The sequence below is a fragment of the Macaca nemestrina genome, chromosome 12 (assembly GCF_043159975.1).
Source record: "Macaca nemestrina isolate mMacNem1 chromosome 12, mMacNem.hap1, whole genome shotgun sequence".
Taxonomy (NCBI): domain Eukaryota; kingdom Metazoa; phylum Chordata; class Mammalia; order Primates; family Cercopithecidae; genus Macaca; species Macaca nemestrina.
In genome coordinates this window covers 52004774-52030389 of record NC_092136.1, presented here as the reverse complement: position 1 = coordinate 52030389, position 25616 = coordinate 52004774, and the positions used below count along the sequence as shown (strand labels likewise).

The 25616-nt window shown below is 35.0% G+C and overlaps 1 protein-coding gene and 1 non-coding gene across 5 annotated transcripts in view; one reads left to right on the top strand and one right to left on the bottom strand.

Moving 5' to 3' along the window:
• Positions 1-25616, top strand: part of LOC105486916 (fatty acyl-CoA reductase 1) — a 64076-nt gene that overhangs the window by 22307 nt on the left and 16153 nt on the right. For 2 of the 4 annotated variants that reach the window (XM_011750055.2, XM_011750056.3), the window contains exons 2-9: positions 4160-4355; positions 10011-10186; positions 17721-17900; positions 20524-20701; positions 21591-21635; positions 21751-21878; positions 22846-22913; positions 24385-24556. In XM_011750055.2, the coding sequence (XP_011748357.1) occupies positions 4167-4355; positions 10011-10186; positions 17721-17900; positions 20524-20701; positions 21591-21635; positions 21751-21878; positions 22846-22913; positions 24385-24556 (1136 nt within the window). In that variant the 5' untranslated portion in view covers positions 4160-4166. Of the gene's footprint in view, positions 1-4159; positions 4356-10010; positions 10187-17720; positions 17901-20523; positions 20702-21590; positions 21636-21750; positions 21879-22845; positions 22914-24384; positions 24557-24855; positions 25013-25616 lie in introns of all 4 variants that reach the window. The other 2 variants (XM_011750057.2, XM_024794468.2) reach the window with 2 other exon arrangements.
• LOC112427597 (U6 spliceosomal RNA) lies at positions 17360-17466 on the bottom strand. Its single transcript, XR_003019281.1, has one exon. It is a non-coding gene; the product is annotated as a U6 spliceosomal RNA (small nuclear RNA).

The window sequence follows — 25616 nt, the reverse complement described above, 5'->3', positions numbered from 1 at the left end:
CAATACTACATTTCTGTAACTTTATAATACATCTCAATATGTGGTAATGTAAGTTCTCCATCTTTGTTCTTTATGTTTGTCTTGGCTAATCTTGGCTCTTTGTATTTCCATAAACATTTTAAAATCTCAGTTTTTATATTAAAAAAACAACATAGATTTTGATTGGGATTATATTGACTCTAAGGATGGTAAATTGACATCTTCAGTCTTCCAATCTAGGAATATAGTATATGTCTCCACTTACTTAGGTATTGTTTAATTTCTGTCAGTATTTAGTAGGTTTTAGAATAGAGGTCTTATATATCTTTTCTATCCCTTTCCAATTCTTGATGGTTTTTTAAAAAATAATTTATTGAGATGAGATTCATATAATATAAAATAACCATTTGTCTCCATCTGTTTTGTGCTGCTATAACAAAATATCTTAGACTGGGTAATCTATAAAGAACAGAAATTTATTTCTCACCATTCTGGTGGCTGGGAAGTTCAAGATCAAAATGTACCAATTGTTTTGGTTATCTGGTGAGAGCTGCTGCCTGCTTCTAAGATGGCATGTTGTTGTTGAACTCTCCAGGGGGAAGGAACGTTGTGTCCTCACCTGGCAGAAGGCAAAAGAAAAGCAAGAGAGCAAACTAGCCCAATGTTGAGTGAAGCCACTTTTATGAGGCCCTTAATCTCATTGATGAGGAAGGAGCCCTCCTGCCCTTATCACCTCTTAACCCTCCTCTTAATAGTATCACATTGGCAAAAACTGATTTTTGGAGGGGACACATTCAAATCATAGCACCATTAAAGTGAGCAATTCTGTCGCATTTAGTACATTCAGTGTTGTGCAACTGCCACCTCTATCTAATTCCAAAATGTTTCATCATTTGAAAGTAAAACTCCTTTAGCAGTTTCTCTATACTCTCTATTCCCATATGCCACAGGCACAGGCAACTACCAATTTGCATTCTGTCTCTGTAGATTTATCTGTTTTGGATATTTCATATGAAAGGAATCATACAATATGTGACCTTTGGTGTCCGACTTCTTTCACTTGATATGTTTTTGAGGTTCATCCATACTGTAGTAAGTATCAGAACTTTGTTCTTTTTTAGGGCTCAGTAGTATTCTGTTGTTTGTGTATACCACAACTTGTTTATTCATTTGCTGATTGACATGTGAGTTATTTGTGCCATTTGGCTATTGTGAGCAGTGCTGCTATAGATTGAGTGTCCCTAATCAAAAAATATGAAATTCAGAATGCTCCAAAATTCAAAACTTTTGGCTGGGTGCAGTGGCTCATGCCAGTAATCCTAGCACTTTGGGAGGCCAAAGTGGGTGGATCACTTGAGGTCAGGAGTTCAAGATCAGCCTGGCCAACATGGAGAAACCCCATCTCTACTAAAAATACAAAAATTATCTTGGCATGGTGGCGGGCACCTGTAGTCACAGCTACTCAGAGGCTGAGGCGGGAGAGTGGAGGTTGCAGTGAGCCGAGATCGCGTCACTATACTCTAGCCTGGGTGACAAAGTGAGACTCTTTATCCAAAAAGAAAAACTTTTAAGCACCAACGTGATGCTCAAAGGAAATGCTTCCAGATTTCAGATGTTCAGATGTTCAGATACTGGGGATGTTCAACCAGTAAGCATAATGCAAATATTCCAAATTTGAAAAAAATCTGAACTATGAAATACTTCTGGTCCAAAGCATTTCGGATAGGGGATAATTAACCTTACAAACCTGTGTCAACTTGTTTGAGTACTGTTTTCAATTTTTTGGTGTGTTTACCTAGGAGTGGAATTGCTGGATCATACTATAATTCCATTTAACTTTTTAAGGAACTGCCAAACGTTTTTCCACAGGAGCTGAGCCATTTTACAGGCCCACCAACAGTGTATGATTGTTCTAATTTTTGTACGTCTTCACTAACACTTACTTTTTTCTGTAATTTTGGTGTTTTGTAGTGTTTTAAGTGGTGTAATTTTGAGTTTAAAATTTTTCACTATTTGTTGTTGGTATATAGAAATACATTTTTTCTCCATATAAACCTTGTAATCTGGTGACCTTCTTAAATTCACTTGGGGGCTATTAATTTTAATAGTCTATTTATTTATTGGATTTTGTACTTACACCTGAATTTCCAATTTCTAAGTGCTTTCATATTATTTGTTTCCTTGTTTAGTAATTATGGATGCAGCAGTCTTGTGAACAACTTGGAGAATATAGGAATTTAAGTTTTCTTAACATTTTTCCTTACCTTAGTTTCCTTTGTAGTTCTATTGCTTTTCATTTTGGTCTTTCTTTATTTTGTAGGTATTTTTCTTTAAAATATCTGGTGATCTGTGGTTATCTATTCGTATTTATAATGGAATAGGGTGGTTGGTTTTGGTAGCTGATACTGGCTTCCTTTAGTTTTTTGAGGTCTATTTCCTCAAAAGAGCTTTTTCACAGATGGTATGGTTGAGAGCTCTGCATGAGTTTCCTTTTAGGTGGGGGTATCCAAGCTTTTGGCTTCCTTGGGCCGCATTGGAAGAAGAAGAATTGTCTTGGGCCACACATAAACTACACTGACACTCATGACAGCTGATGAGCTAAAACAAACAAACAGAAAATCACAAAAAAAACTAATGATGTTTTAAGAAAGTTTATGAATTTATGTTGGGTTGCATTCAAAGCCATCCTGGGCCACGGGTTGGACAAGCTTGCATTAAGGCCAGAAGCAGAGGCTGAGGACCTAAAATGTATTCTGAGTGCTGTAAATGCTTTTTTCTTTTGGTAGTTTTTGTTAGCTCTCTCCTGATCCACTGCCTTCCCCACCTTCAATTGTGGAGGTTTGAAGCAACCATCAGGATCAGTTCCACTTCTGTTTTGTCCCTGGTACCCATGCTGGATGCTCTTCTCAATCAGATCTAGATACTAAGCCTGGGAGCCAAAGTTTATGCAGAAAGTAAGACTGTCATGAGTAGCTCTGCTGTTCTATGAACAGTCTTTTAATTACCTTGATTTCCTTATGCTTTAGTCCAGCTTCTGGATCGTGACCTTGGTGTTTTCTCCCAGGTTCCATTTAGGGGACTGGTAAAAAGAGCTCTTGCCTCGTTATAGTCCTTTCCTGTGCTTGTTTTGCTTGGGTTGCTGTTTCTTTTGGTATGGCTCTTCTACCAATTCAGTCTTATCTATTTCTTCTAGAAATTCTTCTATTTCTTTTCTTTCTTCCTTTTTGTTTGGCTTGGTTTAATGGAGCTATTTTTTCCAGGTTGTTAATGGGAATATATATATTTTTTAATTATGAAAAATTTGGACAGAAATCACATGTATCTACTCCCCAGCTTAAATAAAACATAAATACAATTCAAACTCCTTATTCTGTCTCTGGTTGTATTGCACTCCCTCTCATGCATCTATTAATATTTTTCCATCTGTATGCATTTCTAAACAATACAGAGCATTGTTTTGAATGTGTTAGAGCTTTTTGTAGTGATATAATGCATGAATTCTTCACCTTGTTTTTATTTTTCCTTTCATTATGGTTTGTTTTCTTAATATATCTTTTCTGCTGTTTCAGTGGAATTTGGGTAGGGAAGATAAGTCAGCTCATGTATTTCTTACTCTAACTTTTTAAAAAGGGAGATTTAAGCACTTTTTGGATATACTGTCACTAAGAGACACGTAGTAGAAAGGGCTTGGTGTTACCTCTTCTTGTTTCAGTTGGTGTTGATAGGCGAATATGACACCTCCAGTGTTACACAAGCTAGATAATTGAGTCTTGCTGCTGACCTGTATTTGGTGTTATAAATCCCTTTGGAGTCAGAGAAACACCATTCATTTGTGTTTAGGGTGTAACTGAGACTGAATGAAGATTTGGGTTCTTACTGCTGGAAGGAATTTTTACACATCCTTTAGTACAAATTGTATCAAAGAAACTCAGTTCCAGAGAAGGTGAGTGACTTGTCTGAGGTGATACAAGGGTAAAACACAGGGTTAAAATAAGCTATAGTTCTCATTCTTCTTTCCACTTTACTACATTGAACTAGAGGTTAGAGTCCTCTCTTGTTAATGTTCTATTTTGACTTTTGCCTGCTTTTAAAAATACTTATTTGAATACCAAGAGATTTTTAGTATGTAAGAATGATGGTGAATCCTTAAACTAATGCTTATTTGCCATGTTTTTCTTAGGATCAAAATGGTTTCAATCCCAGAATACTATGAAGGCAAGAATGTCCTCCTCACGGGAGCTACCGGTTTTCTAGGGAAGGTGCTTCTGGAAAAGTTGCTGAGGTCTTGTCCTAAGGTGAATTCAGTATATGTTTTGGTGAGGCAGAAAGCTGGACAGACACCACAAGAGCGAGTGGAAGAAGTCCTTAGTGGCAAGGTAAGTATGGAAAATGAGCACTCGGAACGGAGAAAAAAGTGTGTGCTTGTGTGTGTAATTATTGTAACCGTCAGTAGCTTAGTATATTTCTTCCGTATTCTGAAAAAATTGGTAAAAAAAATTTAGTAAGTTCCTACAGGATGGCAAGAAACTGGATATGACTTGTGAATCACAAGGAGAAAAAGTTTTCCTCTGTGACTGGCAAAATTGTATAACAAGCTCTAAATTACCTTTATGGTAGGTATTTAAAGTATTTTTTTTTTTTCTTTTTTTTTGAGACGGAGTCTTGCTCTGTAGCCCGGGCTGGAGTGCAGTGGCCGGATCTCAGCTCACTGCAAGCTCCGCCTCCCGGGTTTAGGCCATTCTCCTGCCTCAGCCTCCGGAGTAGCTGGGACTACAGGCGCCTGCCACCTCGCCCGGCTAGTTTTTTGTATTTTTAGTAGAGACGGGGTTTCACCGTGTTAGCCAGGATGGTCTTGATCTCCTGACCTCGTGATCCGCCCGTCTCGGCCTCCCAAAGTGCTGGGATTACAGGCTTGAGCCACCGCGCCCGGCCTAAAGTATGTTTTTAGGGAGGTTGTTTGTAACTACTAAATAATTTAAATAGTCTTTTGACAATAATAGTAATTAGGTGGTGAGACTACCTACTATTCTGTGAGAGACTGTGCTTTGATAAAATTTATAAACACCACTTACTCCCCCACAACAGTATTAGGAGGTAGAGAAGTCACATATTCCCATTTGATAGATGACAGAGGGGCCATATAGAATATAAGACTATGTCAAACATTTTGAGCCTTGGGAAAAATATTGTAAGAAAAAATGGAAATGAGCTGGAGTAAAATTATTTCACTATCATAAGTTTGTGAATTCTCTCAAAGTGAATGAATTTATCTGGCATTTACTAATAAATAATAAGTTGAATCGGAAAGCTATAAGCTCAATTTTGGTACACATAAGGAATCTGACTGCAGGCATATCTCAAAAAGGAATTTCAAGTAGAACATTTCTTTTATAATTAGAATAACACTCATTTGAATATCTACATTCTTATAGGCCTCTTAAAAAATCCTGAAACTGTAGCAACCCTCTTCATAGCAACCAACTAGAGTTTGACTTTGAATGAACTTCATATACCTTTATGATAGTTCTTTGGAATTAATTGTCATATCCCATTAGCATTTGTTTGACACCATGCAACAGATATTCCTCATTATGTTGGTTTTATTTTTTAATGATGGGATGTAAGATTCTTTCTTAGAAGTTTAAAATTTATTATTATACTTTGAAATTATTCAAATTAGTCGACATTAGTCTCCCTTAATCATTTTTTCTCTCTGATTCTTTGCTGAACCCTTCTGGAATCCTTTGCTTCCCTTAAAACCTATAAGGAAGGAGTCATCAATGGGGCTATAAAACCACAAGACTTGTTCTAAGTAAAATGTCTACATGTGTGTTTTGTTGCTGTCTCTGCCCTTTGCCCTTTGTTTACTCATGTTGGCATTTTTATTATGAACCTCTTGTAATTGGTATGTTTTAATTTTTCTCCTAATATTCCTCTCCCCGCTGTGAGGGGTTATTTGTTCTGACTCACTTTTTATTTTTTAGATGATATTTATTGTGCCTGTTTAGTCCTGGGGGTTTGACTTGTTGCAGGGGGTTGAATTCAGGGATAAGTAAGATACATTCCTGGCCTTTTAGACAGTTTTTAAGAGGGAAGAGGGAAGGAAGAGGAAGTGATAGTCGTGTCAGGAGGAGATAGGAACAGATATTTAAGTTGATGTGCTGGCCAGAATTGAGGGTCTGAGTAAAACATGAAGAAGACTTGGGCATCTTCTTCAGGGTCTTTAGAGCAGTGCTTCTAAAATTTCTTCCACACCAAGCCTAAGAAAATGAGTATTTTCTACTTAGAGCCTGAGGTTTCATTGAACTTCAGTGGTTTAGCCTGAACATACAGCTGTTATTTTCAATATAAAAAAAGTTTTTTTCCCCAAATATTTGACTAAACTTGATACTTTATGAAATTATGTAATTTTATCTTATGCCTTCAGTTACCTCCTGGCATATCCTACCACTTAATCCTAAAGCCATGTATTCTCCATTATGTATAGCATTGCTGGTGAGTCCATAAAAATGAGCCCTTTTTATGTCAGATAGCAGTGTGTGTGCACTTAAAGTTAGTAGGAAATTTTAGGTATGGTCTACCTGATTTGAAATAGGAATAAAGAACATAATTCCAAGAGCACATACCACCATATGGGACATTGACTTATAGTAGGGTTTCTCAGCTTCAGTACCATTGACATTTTGGGCTGGCTAGTTCTTTGTTCTGGAGGCCTATTCTATGCATTACAGGGTTATCAGCAGCATTCCTGGCCTCACTCCCTCTTGTGACAACCAAAATGTTTTTAGACATCTCCAAATGTCTGTTGGGGACCAAAATCACCCCTGGTTGAGAACCACTGACTTATGGGAATGTCTCAGGTAACAGAAACTCCATTGGGTGATGAAGATTGAATTAAAATAATTGATCATGGCTGGTCACAGTGACTCATGCCTATAATCCCAGCACTTTGAGAGGCCAAGGCTGGTGGATCACTTGAGGCCAGGAGTTCGAGACCAGCCTGGCCAATATGGAGAAACCCTATCTCTACTGAAAAATGCAAAAATTAGCTGGGCAAGGTGGTACATGCCTGTGGTCCCAGCTACTCGGGAGGCTAAGGTGGGAGGATCGCTGGAACCTGGGAGGCGGAGGTTGCAGTGATCTGAGATTGTGCCACTGCACTCCAGCATGGGTGATGAGTGAGACCCTGTCTCAAAAAAATAAAAACTAAAATGAAGTAGTTGATCATAAAGTAAATTCAGGAAAGAGAATCAAGGATATTAAAAAGGCATTCGTAAACTTAGTAAAGTAGGAACTAATTGGGTACTAGTGGGTTGAAAGCACCAGAAAAGATGGTATTGAGTAAAGAGATGTTGGCTAAAGAAGGGAAGAATATCACATTTAAGATCTAGCAAATTTAAGAGCAGCATGATCATGTCCTCGTGGTAGTGGTATAGGTAGCTGATATTAAAGGGAATTAAAGGTCATGAGCAATCAGGAGAATGAAGAAATATGACTTTAGGGTGTTAAAAAGTACTTTTTTAGTCATTCCTTAGGTTACTTTTCCTCTGCTTGCCCTATAAGGATTGATATTCTTCAAGTTTCAGGCTTAGGCCTTGATATCTTACTAGGTCCAGTGAGATGGTTACTCAGCCTCCCTCTGTTTCATGTGAGATGAATGGATGTCCTTTAAATTAGATTTGGATTTAGTTTCATATAGTTAGGATCTTGGGTAGTTATTATTGCTGCTACCTGGATAAACTCTTTCCTATTCTCCGGGCTTCAGTTACGACCTGTATGTGGTTAATAAAATCTATATTGATAGTCTAGCGCTCTCCCTGAACTTAGACCCACAAAGCCAGTCACCTCTACTAGACCTGTCTTCTGGGGTGTCATGTAGGCACTTTACACTCGACAGTTACAAGACTGAATTTGTATCTCCAAAACAGTACTTCTTTCTCTCCCTGTGTTCCTCAGTCTACTGAATTTATTCACTTAACAAATGTTTAAAGTATTTATCTTGCCAGGCAAGATCTGCTCTCTTGGACTTGTATGCTGAGCAAAATAGATATGGACCCTACCCTAATGAAGTTTGCATTCCTTATCTCTCAAATCCAGTCATTGGCCACAATCCTGAATGTTCCATCCTGAATCTTTCATTGCCATTATTTTGATTCAGACCAGTAAATATCTTGATATGAGTAACCACAAGAGTGTCCTAAAACTCATTACTGCCAAAGGATTTTTTAAAAATTATGAACGTGCTTGTATCACCTCTCTGCTTAAAATCTATCAATAGCGGCCAGACGTGGTGGCTCACGCCTGTAATCCCAGCACTTTGGGAGGCCGAGGTTGGGGGCATCACGAGGTCAGGAGATCGATACCATCCTGGCTAACATGGTGAAACCCAGTCTCTACTAAAAATAAAGAAAAATTAGCTGGGTGTGGTGACAAGTGCCTGTAGTCCCAGCTCCTCAGGAGGCTGAGGCAGGAGAATGGTGTGAACCTGGAAGGTGGAGCTTGCAGTGAGCCAAGATCGCACCACTGCACTCCAGCCTGGGCAACAGAGCGAGACTCCCATCTCAAAAAAAAAAAAAAATCTATCAGTAGCTCACCATTACTCCCAAATAAAATTCATCTTTTTAACGTGGCTTAAAAGACACAGTTATCTGGCCTTTCTTATCTCCATACAACTCTGGCCGCTTTTTCCTGCATACTCTATGTTCTAGGCTGACTGAATTATTTTTAATTTCCCAAGCATGTTAATGCCTTCTGATTTCTAAGGGTTATACATACTACTTCCTCTGCCTAGAAACACTATTATTCTACTTTGCAATTTCAGGGCCTTCCTCCCTCACTTTTGTCCCTAACTCACACACATACCACACACACACACACATTCTGTTAAGTGTCATTTTCTCTGAGAAGCCAGCTTGTGTGTGTTCCTTCAAAGCTGGGTTAGTTGTTTCTCCTATGCAGGCCCATAACACTTATCTGTTATTACTTAGAACACTATATTTTAATTGTACATTTACTTGGACCAACGGCCATTTCGTTGTGTCTTTAGAATCTAGAAGGTTCCTGCCTGGCTCATATGAAATAGTAAGTTTTTATTAATATAAGAATACATTAATATTCAAGTCATGTGCTAGCAGTGGAAGTAGCAGTAGAAGCTATCAGTAGGAGCGAGAAGACTGTTATATACTAAAGTCATCCAGGAAGGTAAAAGTGAGCACTGATATGTTATTTGTCTTTCTCCTTAAGTTAAGACTCCCATTAAACCTCAAGTATGAACTTCAAATGTGTTAGTGCAGTGACCTGGAGGTAGCATCAGTGTTCCTCTGTCAAATCTGGGATAAAAAGTTTAACTTGACTCACAATTGAATATGCCTTTAAACTGTAATCATTTTGTGATCTGATTGTCTAGCAAAATTTATTCCTTTGGGTACACTTAAAGAATGTTGAATTTGCAGTTTAAATCCTGTATATGTAATACTTCCAAAGTTTGTTCAGTTTCTAGTTTGCATTTGCTTACCAACTTTTTCCTTTAACATGTTGACTTTGTTTTCCTTTTTAAAAATTTGTTCTAAAATTTTAGGTAGAATGTAAATCATGTTTTTCTCTAATCTACCAAAAGGGAATAAAATAAAAATGAAGTGAAGTGAAAAATTAAGATCTAGATTTTAGAAATCTGAATGATCATTTTAAACATTGTCCTGATGTCTATTGCTGAAGTCTATTCTGAGGGGTGATACAATCTAATCAGCCAAGGCATGGACAGTTCAAATTCAACTCTGAACTACCAGCTTTATGTACTTAGCAAACTCCTTAACCTCTCTGAGTCTCAGATTCCTTATCTGCAAAATGGGGATGATAGTGTAGGACTCATAGGGTGTTTTTTATATAGAATAATAGCAATTAAGAATAGCAACTTTAGGAATTGCATAGTTTAAGTTTCTAAAAAAATAGTCATCCTTGGTGGGAAAAAATGGTGATAATGAGTGTTAGAAAGTGGAAAAATACTGCCCTAAAATATTTTTCCCCTTTGATAGCTCTTTGACAGATTGAGAGATGAAAATCCAGATTTTAGAGAGAAAATTATAGCAATCAACAGCGAACTCACCCAACCTAAACTGGCTCTTAGTGAAGAAGATAAAGAGGTGATCATAGATTCTACAAATATTATATTCCACTGTGCAGCTACAGTAAGGTTTAATGAAAATTTAAGGTAAGTACAGGTAATTATATAATATTTGGACTTCAGTATAGTTATTTAAAAATCTCATTTTAATTCTACTTTTTAGTCAAGTTGTTTTGACTGTGATTTGAAACTATTTGCCATATGTTAACTGTGGCTTTCAGTGTCCTACCAAGTGTTAAAAGAATTTTCTTCTTCTTCTTCTCAGTTTAAAAACCTTGGATAACTAATACATGTTTATTGGAAGAAGTTGCCATGAATTTAAACATGCAACAGGGAAGAGGCAAAAAATGGAGTAGAAGAAAACTTAGTCTTAACAACTAATAGTGTTTATCTTCTCTTTCTTCAGAAGCCTAAACCCCAGCAGCTTTATTCTTCTAATTCACATCCTATCCTTATGAAAATAAACAAAATTAGGCTCAGGTTTTACAGGATAAGGTAAAATTGCTTATAAATTTAAATCACACACTTATAAATTAAAATAATAAAGTTTTTTTATTTTCAAACTTTTGTGGTAGTGCTAGGGGCAAGGTATGTTGGACATTAATTTAAAAAATAATTTAGACATCTTTCACGATGCCTGTTGCAAGAAAAAGACTCTAAATGTCCACTATTCCTAAAAAATGTAATGAGTATGCATTTCAAATAATGGTTCTGAATTCAGAGCATTCTTTTTGACAGTGTGGCTAAAAACACAGTTTTTATAATGTCAATCTAATTGTATAGTCTCATGCCAATTAAAATGGTATGGACTTGGTATAGGTTTCAAAGCTATTTGAAACGTAAAACGTTCTCTTTAAAATGTTTTAAAGATAAATAACTAAAAGGAGGATATTGAATGCTCTAACAAAGAAATGGTAAGTGTTTGAGATGATAGATGTGCCAGTCACCCTGATCTAATTACTATACATTGTATGCATCAAAACACCACTATGTATCTTATAAATATGTACAGTTATGCCAATTTTAAAAATAAAATACATTTTTAGAAGTTTAAAAATTGAGTTCTGAGGCTGAGGTGGGAGGATCGCTTGAAGCCAGCCTTGGCAACATAATGAGACCCTGTCTCTACAAACAAAATAATTAGGAATAAAAAAAATTAAAAATTAAGTTCTAATTACAAAAGGTTTGATATTATTCCCCATATTGTCTTTATCTAATACGGAAGTATAAACATCAGTCAACATTATATAAGGTGACAGTTCAGTGCCAAAGCATTACAGTATGTTTTGCCTGTATTCCAGGTGAGGGCACTGTAATAGTCCCTTAGATCTAGTCCTTTGTGGGTTTTCAAGGTATTTTCTCATTAATTATTTTATTCCATGGTCACCTTACCTACTATAATATTATAGGCAAATTCATTGTACGCTTGAGGAAGCTGAGGCAGCATTGTAATGGAAGGGCCATGAGCTTTGGAATTACATACACTAATTCTAATCTTGACCATATCATTTATTTACTGGTGAGTTTGTGTAAGTTATTAACCTCCTTAAGCCTCAGCTTCCTGATTTATAAAATTGAAGTAACATTTCTCAAAAGATTATTTTTTTTTCCTTCAGGAAGTTTAAGTGATGTCTGTTTGCCTGTCCATGACAGGAAATCTGAATGTGTAGCAGTTACTTTATTTATTTTTTAGCTCTTTCTGTGCAGCCGACAGGTAAAATATTGTGCAGCCATTATGTGTTAATGATTCAAAGGTGACAAAAGAATGTTATTAGGACTATAATATCTTATTTTCATAAAATATATGTGTAGATGTATTTATGTACATGTCTTTCTATATTTGCTGATAATACATTTATCTTTGAATGTTGCAGTTACAGGTACATTTTTAGTCTTACCTGCATATTATTTTTTCTACTATGAACATGTATTAATCTTCAAATAAAGCTGTATACAAATGACTTTTAAAAATTATTTTTAAAAGTAACACCTATAAGAAATCTTAAAGGGACTGATACCCTCATAAACTAACAAAACTCCTTATTTTTTACATTTAAAATTTTCGTTGTGTGTATATATTTTTGTATATAGGTCTAACTGTTTGTTTTTAACTAGCATTTCCAAGATTGAGAATGTGATCTCTAATTTTTGGTGCTTTATCTTTTCCTAAAATTCATTAGTGTGAAGTGGTCAGTATAATAGATTTTTTGCCCCCATAGTTCTGGCTTTTATTATTTCCTTCATAGACAAAAGAAAGAGTTCACACAGCTTTATGAAGCTTAGCATGTTTTCATGAAAAGCATATGTAGATATTGGCTAATGGTGGTATAGTCCTCATTGACTTAATGGGGGAAGTTATATGCTTTGAAAGGTGAACAGGAAACATTGATTAGGGTAAAACTCATAAAGGGAAGCTTTACAAGCAGGATCAAAGTACAGCACTTTCAGGGAACTTACTTTCTGTCCCCCTAGGGTAAGCAAGGCTACCATTAATGAAAAGGACACCTTCTCGTTATTATTTTCTTATTTTACTAGAGATGCCATAGCAGAAGGCATCTTACATATTACATTGTTCTTCTCTTCCTTTTTCAAGGCATGTATGTTCATTGATCTAGCCCTTGTCATTACATTGAAATTATTTCTGGGAAGCAATTTTAATGTATGTTGACATCCAAGTGGTGATAGGATGTTAGGTTTGGGTCAGACACTCTTTAATACTCCCGGTAGGCATATAACAACTTCGTATGAAAGAATTACTGTTTGTTTTTGTTTTTGTTTGAGATAGGGTCTCACCTTTATTGCCCAGGCTGAGAGTGCAATGACAAGATCACGGCTCACTGCAGCCTCGACCTCCTGGGCTCAAGTGATCCTCCCACCTCAGCCTCCCTAGTAACTGGTACTACAGGAATATGCCAACATGCCTGGCTAATTTTTGTATTTTTTGTAGAGACAGGGTTTCACTAACAGTTACTCTTCATAACTACTTGTTAAGTTAACCCACAAATAAAAAATGGCATGAAGCTTTTACTGTTGGGGGGAAGTTTTCAGATGTTACTACAACGTTAAGCCCAATACCTTGGGAGAGAAACCAACATAAATTGCACACAGATCTTATTTGCAAAGTGCATGTGATCTAGAGGAGATAGGATATGCAAAATAACCATAATATAGATAGAAAATAAGGATTTATTAAGGAACATATGTGAAATGCTATTAGAGTTGAGAGAAGGTAGATAGAGCTCACTTATTTTCAGATGTGGTGGTTCCTAAATCTTGAGACAGGTGAAAAATAGATATCAGGCTTAGGATTCATAAGGAAATACTGACAAAAAGTGTGGGGAGGGTCAGGCCTGGTGGCTCACGCCTGTAATCCTAGCACTTTGGGAGGCTGATGCAGGTGGATCACCTGAAGTCAGGAGTTCAAGACCGGCCTGGCCAACATGGTGAAACCTCGTCTCTACTAATAATACAAAAATGAGCCGGGCATGGTGGTGCACACCTGTAATCTCAGCTACTTGGGAGGCTGAGGCAGAACAATCACTTGAACCTGGGATGTGGAGGTTGCAGTGAGCCGAGATGACACCATTGCCAGCCTGGGCCACAAGAGCGAAACTCCATCTCAAAAAAAAAAAAAAAAAAAAAGCGAGGGGAGAAGTGAAGGTAATAAAAGGAGTGACTTAAGTAGTTCATCATGGGATCTGGTATAAGGGAAGGTACTAGTAAAGGAAGTGCAAGTAAGACAGGGTCAATAGAGTTGACAGTAATGGAGAGGCAAGAAACTGGAGAATGTGAGGACAAAAACCAGGCTGAAGGGAGAGATAGATGGACAGATGGTGTGGTTTGGGGAAAATTCATAGTACAAAATTTTAGAAATAGAAGAATTCTGGGTGATAAGACCCAAGGTATGAATATGGAAGATTTTCAGAAAGGAATGGAAGTTAAGATTGATGCTTAGAAAAGATCAAGAAACTATTGAGTTTGTTGGTCATTGATTATCAAACTTTAGAAAGTATTAAGAATCTTAAGAATTATTGGAAAGTGTGTTAAAAATGCATATTCCTAGACTTGCCAAAGTTTGACTTTTTAATTTTGGAAGCATACTCCAGAGTTCTTGTTTTTAGCAAGAGTCTTAGGTGTGATTTAGTCACTGTTGGACCTTGTTTTGTCCCTTTAGGACCATTGCTGTCAGAATCAGCTTTGGAGACATGTTTTAAATTACAGATGACTGAGCCCCTTACTCTAAGATTGACTCATTGTTCCCTAAATGTCTGTGTCTGTATTTTCATTAAGATTTTTAAAAAATGGTGGCAGTAGTGATGAGATCTCATCTAGACAATATTTTCTCAGAGGCAGGAGGGTGGAAAAGAGATTTGTGTCAAAATGCCTGGAGAACTTATTTAAAATAGTTTTCCAGACCTCATTTCATGTGTTAAAAGTATCTGATGATGAGGTCCAGGAGTCTGCATTTTTAATACACTGCCAGGTATATGTTATGCCAAGTATGAGAACCCTGATTTAAGGTCGTTAGAAATATTATCAACATAGATTTCTTTGAAGAACCTAAGATGCCTGTAGAAGAAAAACGAACAAGAAAATGTATTGGCATTTCAGGTCATTGAGCTTTTTTTCTTCTTAAATTTTTCTTTGAAGTGATTTCCATGTCTTCATTTAGTGAAGGATTCTAATTACAAAGAGTTTCTCATTTTGTACCCCTCTCCCAAAAGCCTGTCTTATTGAAGATACATTTATGACTCCGTATGACCAAAACAACGAAAATATTATTTTTGTTTAGTACTAAATGACTTCTGATATCACATGTCAGAGTCTCATTCTGAAGGTCAATGGAGTAGAAATTGGATTGAGGTAAAACAGAGTTAGGTTGACTAGCCTGGCAGAGAGATACTAGACATTACTCATGTGGGCGCAGAATGGCTTCAAGTTTGGGCTCTCAGGTACAGATGCAAAGGGAAAAAGGCAAGGCACAGAAGTGTTCCTCTCAAGTTATCCCTTATTTTCGGTGACCTAGAAACTCTGTCACCATCCTCAGGGACATGTAACAGAATATCCTTTGTGTACTTTTCCCAAAACATTGCTCTTCCTGCCCCTATTGTTTTGCAAATGCAAAAGAAAATAGTGCATTCCCTTATAGTCTAGTGGACAGTATCTTCTGTGTGAAATGTCTTTCTTGTTGGATTTTCACTTAAACAGATTTTCTCCCTCAATTGAGACAAGGAAGAAAAATAAAAAGATGCATCCATGATTTTAAGAGCTCAACCCAATTATTTCATTAAAAAAAATTATTTCTAGTATGTTTTCATAGAGTCTCGGATACTATTAAATTAAAAGAAAAAATATGGCACAGGACTTTTTTTCTCTCCTGGAGTTATTCCTTGTTCCTGGTGACCCAGAACTTGTTGTCCTGTCCTCAGGAACCTGTAACAGAATATTCTCTGTATTCCTCTCCCAAACAGCACCCTCCCTATCCCCATTGTTTTGCAAATGTGATAGACATCAAAGCACTGCTTTACAGTGAAGTGGACTGGATTCTATCTATGAAATATCCTGGCCTTTTAAAACAATAGTTGGATTTTTTTCTTAAATACTGAAAATAAAAGAATTTTGGAAAGTACTGAAAACTATTTTTGTTTTTTAAAAAAATTTCCTTTGTGTTTGAACAGTATTTTTCTTTGTTATAAATATAGACTTTCTAATTTTACTTTTAAAACTTAATATAGAAACAATTTTTGTATTTCTAAGTTTTTCTGTAGTTATAATTTTAGTGATTTGATGATATTCCATCATGTTGACATACCACAGTTTATGTATTATTCACTTAGAATAAACTTTAAGGAATTTTAGTTTCTTTTTATTTGAAAAATGAAGATTAGAACAAGTTTTTCCTCTGAGTTAATTTCAACAGGTTAACTAGATTAATAAATATACCTTTTCTGTAATTCCTGGTACTTGAACATGTCCTAGGTTCCTTCAAATCATTTGTGTCAGTTTGTAGTATCAACAACAGTGTATTACTTTGCCACTTTTCTCACTGGTATTGAGTATTTAAGTCTTTTGTTTGTTTTTATTTTTTTAGTTGACCAAAGTTTTTGTGTACGACATGTTTTGAAATATGTATACATTGTAATGGTCAAATGAGCTAATTAGCATATTCATTATCTCATACTTTGTGTGGTGAGAATGCCTCTCTCTTCATAATTTTTAAAAATAACAATACGTTGATATTAACTATAGTCTTTATGTTGTACAATAGATCTCTTGGTCAGTTTTTAAAAAGCTGTAAACAGAAGATTAATACAAAGCAAATCTATCCACCATCTCATTACCTTAAGAAATATTTGTTGACTGCCTGTTTGGTGACTATGTTAGAAATACTGCTAAATGCTTGCAAGCTATTTGTTTAATTTTATACCAGTCTTAGTAGGTGGGTTTCATTACTGTTCCCATTTCCAGGTAAGAAAACTGAGGCCTGAGTGCTTCAGTAACTTTATGTCCTGATAGGTAGGCCAAGTCAGGATTTGAACACAGTCCTGATTCCAGAGCCTTGTTTTTAATCCTGCTTCACATCATATTTATGTATTTTTTTGGTATTATTCATACAAATTTTTCATGTTTTTATAGACTTCACATAATTATTTTAGTGACTTATATTCTTTCATTGTGATAAAATACCTACTTTATTGAGTCATTCCATATTCCATAGTGAATATTTGGGCTCTCTAGGTTTTTATTATTACATGATGCTTCATTGATAACTTTTCTGCTTATATGCTTTTGCTTTTGTGGAATTATTTACTTCAAGTAAATTCCAAGAAGGGAATATATAGATTATTTTGGGGTTTTGCATATGCCTTGTAACAAATGTACCAGTTTTATTATAATGTCCCTTTGAATTTTATAAGGTAGCCTTAGAAAAGTGTTTGGATTGATTGCTACAAAGAGGGAAATACACATATTCTTTCTTGATCGTATGTTAATATAATTTAATGTTTCTGAGTTTTCTCTGGCTGTATCACCCTTATTAGTGACTGTACCTTAACATTTTAAAATTACTTAGCCATTGTTTTTTTCTCCCTGTGGCACATCCATATTATGCAAGATTATACTTTTTAAAAATAAGTCCAGCATGACTTCAAAATGTGTGCATAGAAGCTAAAGACTGAAATTATCTGTTTGTTCCTGGACAATTACATAATTTTTAAATTTCTACTTTAATTATTATTTTTTTTTTTTTATTTTTTTTTTTTAAATATGGAACGATTCACGAATTTGCATGTCATCCTTGCGCAGGGGCCATGCTAATCTTCTCTGTATCGTTTCAATTTTAGTATATATGCTGCCAAAGCGAGCACTCTACTTTAATTATTAAGTGCTGCAATGCAGTTTATTTTATAATCAAAAATTTTTTTTAACACAGCTGATAGAGTGAACATATTTAATATGGAAATAAAATACACACAATCACAGCTAAAGGCTAAGTTGTAAAGAAACAAAAATTTCTGTCTCTGTTTCTCTACCTTTCTAATGAAAATAAGATTTTTTTAAACAGGTAAAATAAATAACATAGTTTCCTAATTTTCTATTGTTACTTTTTCTTTTTAAACAGAGATGCTGTTCAGTTAAATGTGATTGCAACGCGACAGCTTATTCTCCTTGCACAACAAATGAAGAATCTGGAAGTGTTCATGCATGTATCAACAGCATACGCCTACTGTAATCGAAAGCATATTGATGAAGTCGTCTATCCACCACCTGTGGATCCCAAGAAGCTGATTGATTCTTTAGAGTATGTTTGTTTGAAATTTATATACGTTTACTTTGATCCCAAAAGAGGCCAAGGCGGGCGGATCATGAGGTCAGGAGTTCAAGAGCAGCCTGGCTAACATAGCGAAACCCCATCTCACTGAAAATACAAAAAAATTAGCCAGGCGTGGTGGCGGGCGCCTGTAGTCCCAGCTACTTAGGAGGCTGAGGCAGGAGAGTTGCTTGAATCTGGGAGGCAGAGGTTGCAGTGAGTCGAGATCGCGCCGCTGCACTCCAGCCTGGGCAACACAGCGAGACTCTGTCTCAGAAAAAAAAAAAAAAAAAAAACAACCTTTGGATTCAAACTCTTCTCCCTCTATTCGTCACCACACCCCATATACACATGCACAAACACACACATACGTATATCTCTTTTCTTAAAAAATTTTTTGCATATCCCCTATATTCTCTTTATTGTATAGATTAATATCTAAATAAATGTTAGTGAAGTCAATGTGTAGTTTTCACTTTTGACCAAGTATAATGGTAACATTTGGAGGAAGGCTCCTGAACATCTTATTAGTGATATTAGGTGCTCTCTTTTTCAGGGAATCAATCTTAGCAACCAAGAAGTACCTGTGGAGACCCATGACTGCCTGTTTAATAGCAGGCCTCTAATTTATTAAAGGATTGCATTCACCACCCCCCGCCCATGGAGTATATCTATAGAGGGGCCTTTAATTATTAGAGAATCAGAGGAATCATAGTCTTTTAATTCATACCCTTTGTCTTACTGTTTATCATCTTTCTGAGGATTGAGATCTTGTCAGCAATTATTACATGAAAATTATTTGTGAGTATTGATAGATAGGGATTAAATGAGGTAGTGTATACCATGACCTTGTTCTCATGTGCTGCAGCTTAGGCTTTCTCATCAAACAGACAAGGTTCAGCCAAGAAAAAGAGAGATCTTTTTTACTTCTATAGACTGCAATTATATAAACATTCCAGTATCCACCATATTTTCGCATTTGTTAATCCTTATATAATATCTTTGAATTTTTTCGTCCTTTCTTTTTCTCTGTCTCTTTTAGTGTCCTTTCTTTCCAGAGATTCTATCCACTTTAACTACTTAGTTAACATCTGCTGCTTTCTCTTAAAATAAGCACAGTCTTTTCTTTAAGGCTTTCCTGCTAATATGAAGAAACAGATTGTAAAAAAAAATAAGTATGAGAAATTACCAAGACATTTTCATTGTAATTCCCTAATTTCTATTTTCTCACTCGTTTTCTTAGATGGTCCCAAATATCTACTTCATTTTCTTCATAGGTCAATAGACAGAAGTGTTTAATATCTGTGGGAAAAGTTGAGTGTGGAAGTTAATGAAGCATTTTACTTTTTCTCTTACTAACAATATATACAAACATCTGAGAAACTGAAAAAGAACTTGTAAGCTAATGCTGTATCTCCTTTCCTTGCGCAAAGAAATCTAGGTAACATAATTTTAAGATAACTCATGGGTTTGTTCTGTAAACTCGTTCTAGTAATAAGGCGTACTGGCTAAAGTTTCTCCTGAGTTTAGGCAGGTTTTTTTTCCCCCACGTGTCAACTATCCCTTTCATTTTTCAAATCTCATCTCCATGGTGGAATTTTTCCTAAGTTGGGTAGCAATTTCCCTTCAATTTAATTAATGTTCTTTTCCTTTCATATACAAAAAGTACTTCCATATACAGAAGAAAATTTTATCTTGATCTCCATTTTATGCCTTTTTGTCAATTAGTATGGGTATCATTAGAGTATGACAATATACTGAGTCTACTTGCATACATAACATTATCGACAAGAAGGAAAACAAGTACATAATGTATTAGAACTGAAAACAAGTACATAACATATTAGAACTGAAAACAAGTACATAACGTATTAGAATTAGAAGTTTAGGAAAAACCATGGACACCACCTAGTATACCACCCTCCTTTTACAGATGAACAGAGTAGACCATTTCCTCAAAGAGAATTGGAGGAATTTTTTGACTTCATAGTAGGTTGCTAATTGAATTTTTATAGCATGGTTCAATTTATTTTTATTGTTCATCATACTAGGCCTTTTATGCCTTTTATGTTCATTATAAGTGTATGTTAATTGTAACTGTATATAATTTAACATGTTACTTCATTAGGTGGTTATATACAGATCTATATTTCCTAATCTGCAACCTTCTAAAAGGTTTCAGATATATTTTGGAATTTATTTGGACTTTAGAGAGGGAATATAACTTATGTACTATGTAATAAGAAAAAACTTTAACTTGATCTGGGTTAGTATCCCTCATCAAATACGTATAAAATATATGAACGTTTAAACTAAGTTGTATCAAAAAGAAGACCGTAAGTCAGTGTAGATCAGATTTTGCTATCCACCGTATGATTTATAAAAGAACTCTTAGTTTTCAGATCTTTTTGGATATAGAAATTGCTGATAAGGGATTGTGGACCTGTAGTTGATGTTTAAGAAAAATAAGACTGAGTTCCATTTTTCAGTAAAAATTGTCAAATGATTTGAGTCAGAACAACAGGTATGTTTGAATGTGCAAAGTTCAATTAAGTAGCTTTTCATTTTATAGTAAAATATCTGGAAATATATTTGTATGCAATTTCTTTACCAGGTGGATGGATGATGGCCTAGTAAATGATATCACGCCAAAATTGATAGGAGACAGACCTAATACATACATATACACAAAAGCATTGGCAGAATATGTTGTACAACAAGAAGGAGCAAAACTAAATGTGGCAATTGTAAGGCCATCGATTGTTGGTGCCAGTTGGAAAGAACCTTTTCCAGTAAGTTGTTAGAAACCTTTGTAAATAATTGGAGTTGAGAATTTTAAGTTGTATAAAAAGAGCTGGCAGTTCTTTAAGAACAGGTATTATTTACTAAAGGTGAATTACCATGGCAAAGCTGTTTTGTGTTCATAGAGTTAATTTTATTGGTACTTTCATTTCTATAATGTGATGCTGGGTGTATAGAAATGTAGATCAACATTTTAAAAATCCTAATTGAAAATTAAATCAGAAGCTGTGACATTTTCTTAAGTCAGAGGAGATTTGTTTTGTTTCTTAGTACCAAAAAGAAGCAGATCTTCCAAGAGGTAGACCCCTTCCTCTGTAGATCACAAAGCTAAAAAAGGTACAGGGTGTTAAGGTATTTGTGAATTCCTGGAATGAGAGAAAGCAGAAATATAAACCAGTTGGGTAAATTGATTTAGGCAAAACCAAGGTCTATATATTGGTAGTAAGTGACAGCATCTCTTGTTGCTTTGACAATTATTCTATTTTTCTGTTTTATTCATAATTTTGAGGAGGATTTACCATTTTCCCTAGTCTCAGGATACTGAATTAGTAAATAGCATAAAATCAAACTTGAACAAGCTTAATTTTACCAAAGTATTTAACAATATAAACCCTCTTTTATAAATTTCTCTTTGCAGAGAGTTAATGGAAGAGTAGTAGGTAACCCTTTGAAAATGATTTTACTCAATCATTTTTGATCCCAGAGGAAGACTGCTTCTGTTTGGAACTGGTAGAAATAGTCTGGCCTGAATCTAGTATGTTTTTTAGTTTTTAGAAGACAGCTACCAAGTATATATTTGGGGTTGTAGAGTTCAAATAATAAGTCTCTAGCTTCATAATGTTTCTAAGCTTCTCCCCCTTTTAAAATTTTTGGTATTAGGGATGGATTGATAACTTTAATGGACCAAGTGGTCTCTTTATTGCGGTAAGTAAACCTTTTGATTTATTTAATATTCTATACATTTTTCTGCTTTTTGTATATCTTTAAATATACACTATGGCTTATATATCTTAAGGTGTTGTTTTTAATTTCAACAAAGGCAGGGAAAGGAATTCTTCGAACAATACGTGCCTCCAACAATGCCCTTGCAGATCTTGTTCCTGTAGATGTAGTTGTCAACATGAGTCTTGCGGCAGCCTGGTATTCCGGAGTTAATAGGTATATGAGGTGACAATGTCGCTTATTAAATATGTAGTAACTGAAAAGGGAAGACATACCTATTGAGTAATGTTAATTAATCCCTCCATCCAGATATTGCCATACCAATATTTAGGCAGTAGCACTGCCAACTCCAAAAGTTGGTATTATCACAGACAATAGCAAGTGCTCCCATCAGTAGTAATGAAAAATTAATGTTAATGCTCATGTATTACTTACAAGATAGACAAGTTCACTAGAGGTTAAAAATGGAAAAAACAACAACAACAACAACAACAAAAAACTCCCTAAGGATGATTTTTTAATCCAAACTAAAACTTGGTATATATAAAAAGCTGAAATTCACAGAACATGGTTTACATATATTAAACATGGTATTAAACATGGTGTTACATATATTAAACATGATTGATTAAACCAGAGCAGCTTTAATCAACCCATGAGCATCTTTCCTTTAAAAGGTAATAGTAGCATTCACAGGTAACACTTAAACTTTAAACTTCCCAATAACTTCTTTTTTCTAGGTAGTAAACTACCCTTATTTTTGATAATCAGTATTTTCTGTCCTAAAAAAAGAAAGATAGGATTATGTGAATATGTTGTTTCTGGCATAAGGAAACTTAGTCCATAATTTTTTTTCAACTAGATCCTCTGAAAAAGACAAGAAGAGCTGAGGTCGTTTGATGTTTTCCTCATGTTTAAAAACAGATATTCCTAATAATATAAGGAGGAAAAATGTGAAAGAAAAAATGTATTTTTTTTAAATAAGTAATTCTTTTTGGTAGGGGAAGAAGAAAGGGTAATTGTAAATAGTCATTAACATAAAAACTAATCTTTTAAGGATAATTAAAAAAATAATAATTAGTATAGAAAAGATGCCCATCATCCTCATGTCTTCTCGAATACTATGTAGGACTTAGATTGGATATGTTTGGCCTCTTATTATGATTAATTGGTTTCATCTTTGTCTTTGCAGACCAAGAAACATCATGGTGTATAATTGTACAACAGGCAGCACTAATCCCTTCCACTGGGGCGAAGTTGGTATGATTTTACCTGTGTTTTTGAATGTTAGAATAAATCTTAAAGAACCAAGCTCCCTGAAGTTTTAATGTTAGAATACTTATGAGACATTAAGGCCACTGAGTTACCAATTTGTTCTTAATTGTCATCTTAGAAGTAATATCTACCAATACTACCTTGTGGTCCTTAATAATGTTTCACAAATTTAAAAGTATCCTGCTGTCTATTCTTACCCACCCACCCTACCCTTGTCTAAGCCTTGCTGTTTTTCTGCTGCCATCTGCAGTAGCCCTCATAGATACCTATAGCATGGGAACAGTGCTTTTTTTCTCCCTTGTGAGCACCCTTGGTCTTGATATTGCCTATCCATAGACAGTATCACTTCTTACAAGAGGTGGTATATCAAGTGGTACTCAGAGTAATAAATAAAGGAGTTAGGAAGTAGGATACAGTTTGCCAGAATATTTTCTATTAACCTTTATTAATCTATTTAAATTCACAGATTCACAGCAGATATACGTGTTCCTAGTTCTATAGGAATAGTATAACTTAAATAGAAATGGTTAAAACCCATTGAAATTGAATCATTTTTAAATAGTTGGTTGATGAGTTCAAATTTAAAGTAAAATTTTTTTTGGCATTGATTTAGTGATAGATCTTATTTAACCTCTAATTGAATAATTACCCCTGCAGAACAATTTTGATTTCAATGTAAATTTTGTATGACATTTGTCCTAGAATTTTTCTATGGCATTTTTATTTCAGTGTAAAATTGACCATTAGAACATATAAGAAAAAGATAAAATCTAAGGTGATTTTAACTTTAATTATTTTCAGTATTCTTTTAAGAATAAACATTTTTAATGAGTTAGGTTTTTTGGTAATCTTTTATTGTGTCATAAAGTTTAGTAAAAGCTGAAATTGAGCATTATATTTTAGTGACTATCTCAGTATACATTTCCAGTAAAGTATTAATATAGATGATACTAGGTTTGATTGTGTTGACATTACATAGCCTATGTAAATTACAACAGAAATTAATTTTGGGTTGTTTTAAGCCTGTTGATGTATGTTAATTTAAGCATCTTAAGCAAAGGATGATTATTTTCCTTTTCTTTTTTAAGTAAGTACAGTAATAAGAGTCTGGAAAGAGGAACAGAAAGAAAGAAGCTATCGAGAGAGGTGAAATATAGAAAGTGACACTGTAAACTGACATAGGTAAAACATTAAAAGGATTTTAAGAGTGAATTTTAGAAAAAATTCATTCATCTAATTAAAATTCATGAATAGCAGCAGTTATAAAACCACTTGAGTTTAGCAGTCTAATAACCATATTCTCTTAGCTACTAGAGAGTAGAAAAGTTTGTTTTTTAAATGAACGAACTCTGACATCTTTGGTAAAATATTTTGCATTGTAAAAACGTGATTTTTTTTTTTCAAAACTTCATTACATGGTTATTATCAAAGCTGTTACACAACTTTTCTTCTTCAGAGTACCATGTAATTTCCACTTTCAAGAGGAATCCTCTCGAACAGGCCTTCAGACGGCCCAATGTAAATCTAACCTCCAATCATCTTTTATATCATTACTGGATTGCTGTAAGCCATAAGGCCCCAGCATTCCTGTATGATATCTACCTCAGGATGACTGGAAGAAGCCCAAGGTAATGGTGACTAGCTCTGTCTTATCTGTTCCTCTGACTGTTAAACAACCCATGCTTACACTAAAATGCATATTAACTCTGTATTTGTTTATGCTTATGATAAGGCTTAATAGCCTTTTGTGAATGAGAAGACTCTTGAATTTAAGACTTTGTCAGAAAAGCAAAGGTAGTGTTGTAAGTCACTCTAATTTGTTTAAAGTTTGGATAAGTTATCGTCATGTATTGAATTCTAGGTCTTACTTTAGGTTTCTTTCTAAATAACAATATTTAAAATGCTTTGACGCTTATTTTTCCTACAGGATATTATGTAAGTCATTCCTTCAAGATGAATCCTTTAAACCAAGTATTCAGGTGCCCCAGTTTTAAGTTTAATTCCAACAGCCTATCGCACCATTATCGGAAGGGTGTCAGCCATAGAGTATCTGCATTATTGCTCGATTGCACTCATGTTGACAGGTCAGAAACCGCGGTAAGAAGAATAGCAGTAAATACACTATGTATTGGTAAGGTGGTGGAAGCTTGCTGGAGAGATGGAAAATCACTAGCATGAGTTTTACCTTTAGATTTACTCACCTGATTAATCACAATCAGAATGCTAGGACATTTCTTAGAATTTGGAGGTCTTTGGGGACACTAACTATGGACCACATCGTATTGGGTCATTGATCCTCCAAAATTCCATAATATAGGAAATGTCCTACATCATGGTTATCATAGTTATTATAAGCTGAAATTGAGCCCTTCTCTCCCTCTTAAAAACCTAGGGATGAGTTATTATAGGGGATTAAGGGCAAAGGTTTTGCTTTGAACGGATGGTGCAGTTTTATGTGAAAAATATAGGATGCTTCTAGAAAATTACTTGAAATATCTCAACTGCCCATTCAGCTTATAATATGGTTATTTCAGTTTTTGACTAATTTTCCAGGTTTGGAATGGCATAGTTATGAAAAAAAAAGTTAATAACAAATGGAAAACTTTGTTTTCTTATAGTTGCTATAGCCTTACTTTCTTTCTTTTTTGTTTTTGTTGAAATCCCACAAACTTAAAGATCTCCTACTGT